Raw genomic sequence first — 10,919 nt, forward strand, 5'->3', positions numbered from 1 at the left:
GAGGAGGAGGAGGAGGATGAAGACGTTTTTTTCATCTCAAACCTTGCAACAGGGACGAAGAAACGCAGGCAACCGACGTGCGTTGTTGACATTCAAGGTGTCCCGACGCAGGTATTGATAGACACAGGTGCCTCAGTATGCGTTTTGGCCACAGAGCACTATGAGGACAGCCCTGCCCCCCCCCCTGTTGGACCAGTCGAAGGTCGAAGATCTTCACGTTCGGAGGTGACGCTCCCCCACCAATCAAAGGGGTGTTTGTGGCTCCTGTAGCCAGGGAAGGAAAGGTGATAAAGGTGAGGTTTTTTGTCACCGATGTGAGCCCAAGGTCCCTACTGAGTTGTGCAGCCTCGGAAGCTTTAGACTTAGTCCATTTTGCGTTTGCAGTCTACCAAGGGGACATTAAGTCACTTCTGGAGAGATTTGGGAGCCTGTTTCAGGGGACAGGCAGACTGAAGGCAGAACCGGTACAATTACATATACATGAGACCATCCGCCCGTCGGCCCTAAAACACCGACAAATTCTATTTCATCTGCGATCCCAGGTTGAGGATGAACTCAAGGCACTGGTCGGCATGGACATAATCGAAAAGGTGGAAGGGCCGACCCCATGGGTTTCGCCAATCGTGGTGGCGCCCAAGCCTAAACAACCGGGCAAGGTCCGCATCTGTGTGGACATGCGTTAACCTAATGCTGCCATTAAGCGTGAATGACATTTGACTCCCACTATAGATGATATCATCAATGAACTGCAGGGTGCCACAATTTTTTCCAAACTTGATCTAAGAGCAGGATATCACCAGCTGGAGTTGCATGCGGACTCAAAGTACATCACCACATTTACAACTCACGAAGGTCTGTACCAATTTAAACGTCTAAGCTTCGGGATATCCTCAGCTGCGGAGGTTTTTCAGAATGCAATCGGGTGCGTTGGCAGGTCTGAGGGGAGTGATCAATATGAGTGACGATATCTTAGTCTTTTCCTCTACACATGCTGAGCACCTGAAACGGCTAGAGGTGACATTGCAGCGATGGAAAGACCTTGGACTCACTTTACATCGTGAGAAATGTGAGTTCTTCAAAGACCGCATTGGGTTTTTTGGCTTTGTGTTTCATGGCAAAGGTGTGTCCCCGGATCCCGAAAAGGTCAGAGACATTCGTGAGGCTACACCCCCACAATCACCAACTGAAGTCCGCAGCTTTCTGGGGATGGTTAACTACTGCGGCCGTTTCATCAAGGGGCTGGCGTCCCTCTCTGAACCTCTCAGGGCTCTCACGAAAAATGACACTATTTGGAAGCAGGGTACTCGAGAACAAGATGCGTTCGAGGAGATCAAGAAAGCTTTGTCCGACCAGGACACAGTGGCGTATTTTGACCCCGCAGCTGAATCTGAAGTGGTTGTGGACGCAAGCCCGGTGGGTCTGGGAGCTGTGTTGATGCAGATGGATGCCAGGGGTGAAATGCTGCCTATTGCATACACGAGTAAAACTCTCACAGACACTGAACAGCGCTATTCCCAGATAGAGAGGTAGGCCCTGGCTATCTTATGGGGCTGTCGTCACTTCAGGCAGTATATCCTGTGGAAACCAGTAACGGTTGTCACGGATCACAAACCTTCTTCCAATCCTGGCGGGTATGTCCTCGAAACCTCCTCCCAGGATAGAACGGTGGATGCTCGCCCTCATGGAATATGGGGTCAAATTGGTGTACCGGCCAGGGGCGAACAACCCGGCGGACTACTTATCCCGTCATCCCAATGGGAAAAGGGAAAGTGATCAAGGAGATGTGGCGGAGTGTCGTGACTTCATAAACAATGTGGTGGCAGGGGCCATGCCAGTGGCTTTGGACAGAAACCAGATGGCGAAAGAGTCGGCAGATGATGAAGTGTTGAGAATCATCAGAGCTGCCATTCAGGATGGCGATTGGAGAAATGTCCTGCAGAACAACACAAGGAGGGAAGACAGGGCCCAGAGGGATCTTCAGGCGCTATGGAAAGTCTGTGAAGAACTCTCCATTTTGGAAGACGGGTTGCTACTGAGAGGGCGACAGTTGTACCTCGGTCGCTGAGGCCCCGAGTCCTAGAACTAGCTCACACTGGACATCAGGGTGTGGCGAAGACAAAGGCGAGGCTGCGCACCAAAGTGTGGTTCCCGTATCTAGAGTCCCTCATTGAACTGTATGTAAAAGGATGTCTACCGTGCCAGGCTGCTAGCCCCGTAGAGAGAGCGCCCCCGATTAATTCCATGGAACGGAGTGAAAAGCCTTGGGGCACAGTCCACACAGACTTTGGGTCAACTGGGAGGGGCATGTACTTTTTGGTAGCCGTGGACCAATCGTCGAGGTATCCGGAGGTAGAACTGGTTGACTCGACTGCCACCGACCATGCCCTCATTGCCTTAGAGAAAATGTTTGCCACACATGGTTTCCCAGAAATCCTCTGCTCGGACAAAGGGCCGCCGTTCACTGGGAACCAATTTGCCCAATATCTGAGAGAAAGGGGCATACAACATCGGAAGGTGTCACCGCTCGGGCCCAGGGCGAATGGTGAGGCTGAAAGACTTATGAGGACACTTAACAAGGTGTTCCGCACAGGTGCCAACAGTGCAGTGGAACTAAAGAATACAGGGTTCCTTTGAGAATACAGGACAACTCCACATCAGTCCACTGGTGTGGCTCCAGCTGAGGCGCTGTTTGGATGCTGCCCGAGAGGACTGCTCCCGGAGGTGGAAGGCCGTGAGCCGGGGATCATAGACAATGACCGAGTGAGAATGGAACGAGAAGCCTGCAATACCAATGAGAATGAATGGAGGGGACTGTGTGACAAGGAGATAGCAGTGGGAGACTCGGTGCTGGTATGCAACCGCAAGCCGGAAGGAAAACTGTCTCTGCCATATGAGTCCCAACCGTGGGCTGTCACCCACGTCAAAGGGTCTATGATTACTGCTGCGAATGCAAGAGGGACCATCACACGAAATCAGTCGTTTTTCAAAAAGATCGACAGCCAGTTGCCTGATGCTGATCTGAAAAGGCTGGTGCTGCAGGGAGAAGACGCAGAGATTCCGGAAGATGACCAATCCATGGTTCCACCACTGGCAGTCAGGCCCCCACCGTGCAGTCCGCAGGCGGAACGGCGGTACCCGGTGCGACGAGGTCGCACCCTACCTGTTCGGCTCAAGGGCTATGTTCTTGATTCCGGAGACTGAACAGGTGACTGTCCCAGAACTAAGGTTCACTGTTAAACACTTGAAGTTGAGGTTGTTCATGTTTGATATCTGATTGTTTTTTATGGGTAAGTTGGTGTTTCTTTTGTTTAAAGAAAAAATGGGATGTTACGTCCATAGTGGATGTTCGCAGGCGCGAGCCTCGTTATGGCCACGCATGCGCGTATTGAATAAACACGGCCCGCGCCGCAGTTGCTGCCGGGACCTCGGAACAGACAGACGTGTGCGTGTTGTTCTTACTGTATGCATGAGTGAATATCCCAATACCAGGCGGCCCGAGGCACCGGAGCGCCCCTCACATGCACCATTGTTACTGAGCTGCGTCAAACCTTTGCTCGCTACTTTGATATTCTGGTGTGCACGTGGACGCCACTATTTAATCTTTCTTGATTAGAAACAGTTGCGAAACCTCTTGCAATAGCCCAACCAGTACCGAACACACTGCCCTCTTTAGGAATAGATTGTTTAGAATGTAGCAATCTTCTGGGTCATTGGAGTGCATTTATCAAACATTCCCAAACATGTAGGCTACTCTGGAAACAGCTGCACAGAGTCCAAACATGACTATGACGCGCTTAGGTTTGCCTTAAGAGATATTATACAATGCAAAACCACGATCTCCTCGTCGCAGCCGTAACATAATGAGGTAGGAAAGAGTGCCTTCAGGGAGAGTACACATGTAAAGCACTCTCCACTCGTCCATCTTCTTCGTCCCAGTCTATACACAATAACATGTGTCCAACTCTGGGTCAAATAATCTGGCCGGCCTCTATAAACGTTTGCCAGCATGACAAGGTTTTAGCTAATCAACCTGTGGCAATGCCCCTAGCCTCTTCCCTTTATGCCCCCCCTGCATACATCTAGTATTGCCAGTGTGCCAGTGTTCCAGTGTGCCACTGTGCTTGTGTTCCAGTGATCCGGTGTGCCAGTGTTCCAGTGTTCCAGTCTGCCAGTGTGCGAATGTGCCAGTGTTCCAGTGTCCGTGTGTACCAGTGTTCCAGTGTGCCAATGTTCCAGTGTTCCAGTGTGCCAGTGTTCCAGTGTGCTTGTTTTCCAGTTATCCGGTGTGCCAGTGTTCCAGTGTGCTTGTGTACCAGTGTTCCAGTGTGCCAGTGTACCAATGTTCCAGTCTTCCAGTGTGCCAGTGTTCCTGTGTGCAAGTTTGCTAGTGTTTCAGTGTGTGTGTTAGTGTTTCAGTGTTCCAGTGTGCATGTGCTCCAGTGTTCCTGTGTGCCCGTTTTCCATTGTTCCAGTGGGCCAGTGTTCCAGTGTGCCAGTGTTCCAGTGTGCTTGGGTTCCAGTGTTCCAGTGTGCCAGTCTTCCAGTGTGCCAGTGGTCCAGTGTGCAAGTGTGCTAGTGTTCCAATGTTCTAGTGTTCCAGTGTGCGAGTGTGCTCGTCCTCCTGTGCTGCAGTGTGCCAGTGTTCCAGTGTGCTAGTGCTCCAGTGTTCCAGTGTGCCAGTGTTCCAGTGGGATTGTGTTCCACTGTTCCAGTGTGCAGGTCTTCCAGTGTGCCAGTCCTCCAGTGTGCTTGTGTTCCAGTGTCACAGTGTGCCAGTCATCCAGTCTTCCAGTGTGCCAGTGGTCCAGTGTGCCAGTGTGCCAGTGTTCCAGAGTGGCAGTGTGCCAATGTCCCAGTTTTCCAGTGTGATTCTGTTCCAGTGTTCCAGTGCATCTCTTTCTTTGTCCTTTAAATATGTGTATGGCTAGGAAAACTGAATAAAATACCGGTATTATTTACACTGGTGGTAACTTACCTCCAGAGGCAGTGGGATTCATGCAGCAGACCTGCCTAGAATGCTGCCTGTCTACGGGTAAAGACTTCTGCAGCGGTGTGCTGTTGCCAGACTGAGAAGTACCAGGTGGACAGAGCCTGCTCTCAAGCCCCCCTCCCCACATCTCAACTACTCACCTCTGCAGTATTTCCTGAATGCTGCTGTAACTCCAGGGTCAGCCTTGCCTGACCATGAGCTGAAACCTGGCCCAGCATCCAAAATACGGCAATAGCGTCCTTAGGCGCAGGCCACAGTGATAGATGTCCTAGACCTGGGGGAGAACGAGGGGTTAAGGGCAACAATTCCAAGTGTGCCAATGTGCCCAGGAAGGAATGGGAACCCTGCAGTCCCCTGCTCTAGCAGAGGCAGGGGACTGGAGAGTTATGTCATCAGGGTCAGGTGGGCTTGACTCTTGATGGTGACCGCTGTCCTCCAGGATCAATGAAGCAGCGGCGATGGATCCGCTATGGAGGCACAATCCCGAAGGACTTGAAATGGGCCTCATGCCCTGCAGAAGTGAACCAGCTTCCAGAGAGCAAACTGCGCTGCCCTTTCCCACCAAAGACCCCAAATATATCGGCACTGTGGGCAAAGGGTGAGTCAAGAAGCATACACAGTGCCCACTGCAAATGGTCACCAGAATCATCGCAGGAGCAACTATAAGGGCTGGTCAAAGCACAAGCAGGGTCTTAAGGAGGCCAACACCAGACTCAAGACAGGGCGATGCCTCTCCGACACCAGACTCAATACAGGGAGATGCCTCTCCAACACCAGACTCAATACAGGGAGATGCCTCTCCAACACCAGACTCAATACAGGGAGATGCCTCTCCAACGCCAGACTCAATACAGGGAGATGCCTCTCCAACACCAGACTCAAGACAGGGAGATGCCTCTCCAACGCCAGCGTCAAGACCGGGAGATGCCTCTCCAACACCAGACTCAATACAGGGAGATGCCTCTCCAACACCAGACTCAAGACAGGGCGATGCCTCTCCAACACCAGACTAAATACAGGGAGATGCCTCTCCAACACCAGACTCAAGACAGGGAGATGCCTCTCCAACACCAGACTCAAGACAGGGCGATGCCTCTCCGACACCAGACTCAATACAGGGAGATGCCTCTCCAACACCCGACTCAAGACAGGGCGATGCCTCTCCGACACCAGACTCAATACAGGGAGATGCCTCTCCAACACCAGACTCAATACAGGGAGATGCCTCTCCAACACCAGACTCAAGACCGGGAGATGCTTCTCCAACACCAGACTCAAGACAGGGAGATGCCTCTCCAATGCCAGCGTCAAGACCGGGAGATGCCTCTCCAACACCTGACTCAATACAGGGCGATTCCTCTCCAACCCCCGACTCAAGACATGGAGATGCCTCTCCAACACCAGACTCAATACAGAGAGATGCCTCTCCAACACCAGACTCAAGACAGTGAGATGCCTCTCCAACACCAGCGTCAAGACCGGGAGATGCCTCTCCAACACCAGCGTCAAGACCGGGAGATGCCTCTCCGACACCAGCGTCAAGACCGGGAGATGCCTCTCCAACACCAGACTCAAGACCGGGAGATGCCTATCCAACACCAGACTCAAGACAGGGCGATGCCTCTCCAACACCAGACTCAAGACAGAGAGATGCCTCTCCAACACCAGACTCAATACAGGGAGATGCCTCTCCAACACCAGACTCAAGACAGTGAGATGCCTCTCCAACACCAGCGTCAAGACAGGGAGATGCCTCTCCAACACCAGACTCAAGACCGGGAGATGCCTCTCCAACGCCAGTGTCAAGACCGGGAGATGCCTCTCCAACACCAGACTCAAGACAGGGAGATGCCTCTCCAACGCCAGCATCAAGACCGAGAGATGCCTCTCCAACACCAGACTCAAGACAGGGAGATGCCTCTCCAACGCCAGCGTCAAGACCGGGAGATGCCTCTCCAACACCAGACTCAAGACAGGGAGATGCCTCTCCAACACCAGCGTCAAGACCAGGAGATGCCTCTCCAACGCCAGCGTCAAAACCGGGAGATGCCTCTCCAACGCCAGCGTCAAGACCGGGAGATGCCTCTCCAACACCAGACTCAATACAGGGCGATGCCTCTCCAACCCCCGACTCAAGACATGGGGATGCATCTCCAACACCAGCGTCAAGACCGGGAGATGCCTCTCCAACACCAGACTCAATACAGGGAGATGCCTCTCCAACGCCAGACTCAAGACAGGGCGATGCCTCTCCGACACCAGACTCAAGACAGGGCAATGCCTCTCTGACACCAGACTCAAGACAGGGAGATGCCTCTCCAGCACCAGCGTCAAGACCGGGCGATGCCTCTCCAACGCCAGCGTCAAGACTGGGAGATGCCTCTCCAACACCAGACTCAAGACAGGGAGATGCCTCTCCAACGCCAGCGTCAAGACCGGGAGATGCCTCTCCAACACCAGACTCAATACAGGGAGATGCCTCTCCAACACCAGACTCAAGACCGGGAGATGCCTCTCCAACGCCAGCATCAAGACCGGGAGATGCCTCTCCAACACCAGACTCAAGACAGGGAGATGCCTCTCCAAAGCCAGCGTCAATATAGGGAGATGCCTCTCCAACACCGGACTCAAGACAGGGAGATGCCTTTCCAACACCAGCGTCAAGACCGGGAGATGCCTCTCCAACGCCAGCGTCAAGACCGGGAGATGCCTCTCCAACACCAGACTCAAGACAGGGAGATGCCTCTCCAACACCAGACTCAAGACAGGGAGATACCTCTCCAACACCAGCGTCAAGACCGGGAGATGCCTCTCCAACACCAGCGTCAAGACCGGGAGATGCCTCTCCAACACCAGACTCAATACAGGGCGATGCCTCTCCAACCCCCGACTCAAGACATGGAGATGCATCTCCAACACCAGCGTCAAGACCGGGAGATGCCTCTCCAACGCCAGCGTCAAGACCGGGAGATGCCTCTCCAACACCAGACTCAATACAGGGAAATGCCTCTCCAACGCCAGACTCAAGACAGGGCAATGCCTCTCCGACACCAGACTCAAGACAGGGTGATGCCTCTCCGACACCAGAATCAAGACAGGGAGATGCCTCTCCAACACCAGCGTCAAGACCGGGAGATGCCTCTCCAACGCCAGCGTCAAGACTGGGAGATGCCTCTCCAACACCAGAATCAAGACAGGGAAATGCCTCTCCAACGCCAGCGTCAAGACCGGGAGATGCCTCTCCAACACCAGACGCAATACAGGGAGATGGCTCTCCAACACCAGACTCAAGACCGGGAGATGCCTCTCCAACACCAGACTCAAGAGAGGGAGATGCCTCTCCAACGCCAGCGTCAAGACCGGGAGATGCCTCTCCAACACCAGACGCAATACAGGGAGATGGCTCTCCAACGCCAGCGTCAAGACCGGGAGATGCCTCTCCAACACCAGACTCAAGAGACGGAGATGCCTCTCCAACACCAGACTCAAGACAGGGAGATGCCTCTCCAACATCAGCGTCAAGACCGGGAGATGCCTCTCCAACGCCAGCGTCAAGACCGGGAGATGCCTCTCCAACACCAGACTCAAGACAGGGAGATGCCTCTCCAACACCAGCGTCAAGACCGGGAGATGCCTCTCCAACACCAGACTCAATACAGGGAGATGCCTCTGCAACACCAGACTCAAGACAGGGCGATGCCTCTCTGACACCCGACTCAAGACAGGGCGATGCCTCTCCAACACCAGACTCAAGACAGGGCGATGCCTCTCCGACATCCGACTCAAGACAGGGAGATGCCTCTCCAACACCAGACTCAATACAGGGAGATGCCTCTCCAACACCAGACTCAAGACAGGGAGATGCCTCTCCGACACCCGACTCAAGACAGGGAGATGCCTCTCCAACACCAGCGTCAAGACCGGGAGATGCCTCTCCAACACCAGACTGAAGACAGGGAGATGCCTCCCCAACACCAGACTCAAGACAGGGCAATGCCTCTCTGACACCCGACTCAAGACAGGGAGATGCCTCTCCAACACCAGTGTCAAGACCGGGAGATGCCTCTCTGACACCAAACTCAAGACAGGGAGATGACTCTCCAACCCCTGACTCAAGACAGGGAGATGCCTCTCCAACACCAGACTCAATACAGGGAGATGCCTCTCCAACACCAGACTCAAGACAGGGCGATGCCTCTCCAACACCAGCGTCAAGACCGGGAGATGCCTCTCCAACACCAGACTCAAGACAGGGCGATGCCTCTCCGACACCCTACTCAAGACAGGGAGATGCCTCTCCAAAACCAGACTCAATACAGGGAGATGCCTCTTCAACACCAGACTCAAGACTGGGAGATGCCTCTCTGACACCCGACTCAAGACAGGGAGATGCCTCTCTAACACCAGCGTCAAGACCGGGAGATGCCTCTCCAACACCAGACTCAAGACAGGGAGATGCCTCTCCAACACCAGACTCAAGACAGGGCGATGCCTCTCCGACACCCGACTCAAGACAGGGAGATGCCTCTCCAACACCAGCGTCAATACCGTGAGACGCCTCTGTGACACCAGACTCAATACAGGGAGATGCCTCTCCAACACCAGACTCAATACAGGGAGATGCCTCTCCAACACCAGACTCAAGACAGGGAGATGCCTCTCCAACACCAGCATCAAGACCGGGAGATGCCTCTCCAATGCCAGCGTCAAGACCGGGAGAGGCCTCTCCAACACCAGACTCAAGACAGGGAGATGCCTCTCCAACACCAGCGTCAAGACCGGGAGATGCCTCTCCAACACCAGACTCAATACAGGGAGATGCCTCTCCAACACCAGACTCAAGACAGGGAGATGCCTCTCCAACACCCGACTCAAGACAGGGAGATGCCTCTCCAACGCCAGCGTCAAGACCGGGAGATGCCTCTCCAACACCAGACTCAAGACAGGGAGATGCCTCTCCAACACCAGACTCAAGACAGGGCGATGCCTCTCTGACACCCGACTCAAAACAGGGCGATGCCTCTCCAACACCAGACTCAAGACAGGGCGATGCCTCTCCGACATCCGACTCAAGACAGGGAGATGCCTCTCCAACACCAGACTCAATACAGGGAGATGCCTCTCCAACACCTGACTCAAGACAGGGAGATGCCTCTCCAACACCAGCGTCAAGACCGGGAGATGCCTCTCCAACACCAGACTGAAGACAGGGAGATGCCTCTCCAACACCAGACTCAAGACAGGGCAATGCCTCTCTGACACCCGACTCAAGACAGGGAGATGCCTCTCCAACACCAGAGTCAAGACCGGGAGATGCCTCTCTGACACCAAACTCAAGACAGGGAGATGCCTCTCCATCTCCCCTGACTAAAGACAGGGAGATGCCTCTCCAACACCAGACTCAATACAGGGAGATGCCTCTCCAACACCAGACTCAAGACAGGGCGATGCCTCTCCAACACCAGACTCAAGACAGGGAGATGCCTCTCCAACACCAGACTCAATACAGGGAGATGCCTCTCCAACACCAGACTCAAGACAGGGCGATGCCTCTCCAACACCAGACTCAAGACAGGGAGATGCCTCTCCAACACCAGACTCAAGACAGGGCGATGCCTCTCCGACACCCGACTCAAGACAGGGAGATGCCTCTCCAACACCAGCGTCAATACCGTGAGACGCCTCTGTGACACCAGACTCAAGACAGGGAGATGCCTCTCCAACCCCTGACTCAAGACAGGGAGATGCCTCTCCAACACCAGACTCAAGACAGGGCGATGCCTCTCCGACACCCGACTCAAGACAGGGAGATGCCTCTCCAACACCAGCGTCAATACCGTGAGACGCCTCTGTGACACCAGACTCAAGACAGGGAGATGCCTCTCCAACCCCTGACTCAAGACAGGGAGATGCCTCTCCTACACCAGAC

General features: G+C 54.0%; 3 protein-coding genes across 3 annotated transcripts; all 3 read left to right on the top strand.

Moving 5' to 3' along the window:
* The first annotated feature begins 6,370 nt into the window (after positions 1 to 6,370).
* Positions 6,371 to 7,279, top strand: LOC138567700 (putative cyclin-dependent serine/threonine-protein kinase DDB_G0272797/DDB_G0274007). Its single transcript, XM_069646167.1, has one exon. It carries the CDS (start codon positions 6,371 to 6,373, stop codon positions 7,277 to 7,279), a length of 909 nt encoding a protein of 302 aa, XP_069502268.1.
* A 54-nt stretch (positions 7,280 to 7,333) lies between these two features.
* On the top strand, positions 7,334 to 8,698 carry LOC138567701 (putative mediator of RNA polymerase II transcription subunit 26). Its single transcript, XM_069646168.1, has one exon. It carries the CDS (start codon positions 7,334 to 7,336, stop codon positions 8,696 to 8,698), a length of 1,365 nt encoding a protein of 454 aa, XP_069502269.1.
* Positions 8,699 to 9,687: 989 nt separating this feature from the next.
* On the top strand, positions 9,688 to 10,194 carry LOC138567702 (bile salt-activated lipase-like). Its single transcript, XM_069646169.1, has one exon. The coding sequence runs from the start codon at positions 9,688 to 9,690 to the stop codon at positions 10,192 to 10,194; it is 507 nt and encodes a 168-aa protein (XP_069502270.1).
* The last annotated feature ends 725 nt before the right edge of the window (positions 10,195 to 10,919 follow it).

Source organism: Ambystoma mexicanum, chromosome 2p (assembly GCF_040938575.1).
Source record: "Ambystoma mexicanum isolate Mex_15411 chromosome 2p, UKY_AmexF1_1, whole genome shotgun sequence".
In the NCBI taxonomy this organism is placed as follows: domain Eukaryota; kingdom Metazoa; phylum Chordata; class Amphibia; order Caudata; family Ambystomatidae; genus Ambystoma; species Ambystoma mexicanum.

What these genes read in the sequence shown, in the direction of transcription:
- LOC138567702 (XM_069646169.1), top strand. Translation starts at nt 9,688, where the DNA reads ATGCCAGCGTCAAGACCGGGAGAGGCCTCTCCAACACCAGACTCAAGA.
- LOC138567701 (XM_069646168.1), top strand. Translation starts at nt 7,334, where the DNA reads ATGCCTCTCCAACGCCAGCGTCAAGACTGGGAGATGCCTCTCCAACAC.
- LOC138567700 (XM_069646167.1), top strand. Translation starts at nt 6,371, where the DNA reads ATGGAGATGCCTCTCCAACACCAGACTCAATACAGAGAGATGCCTCTC.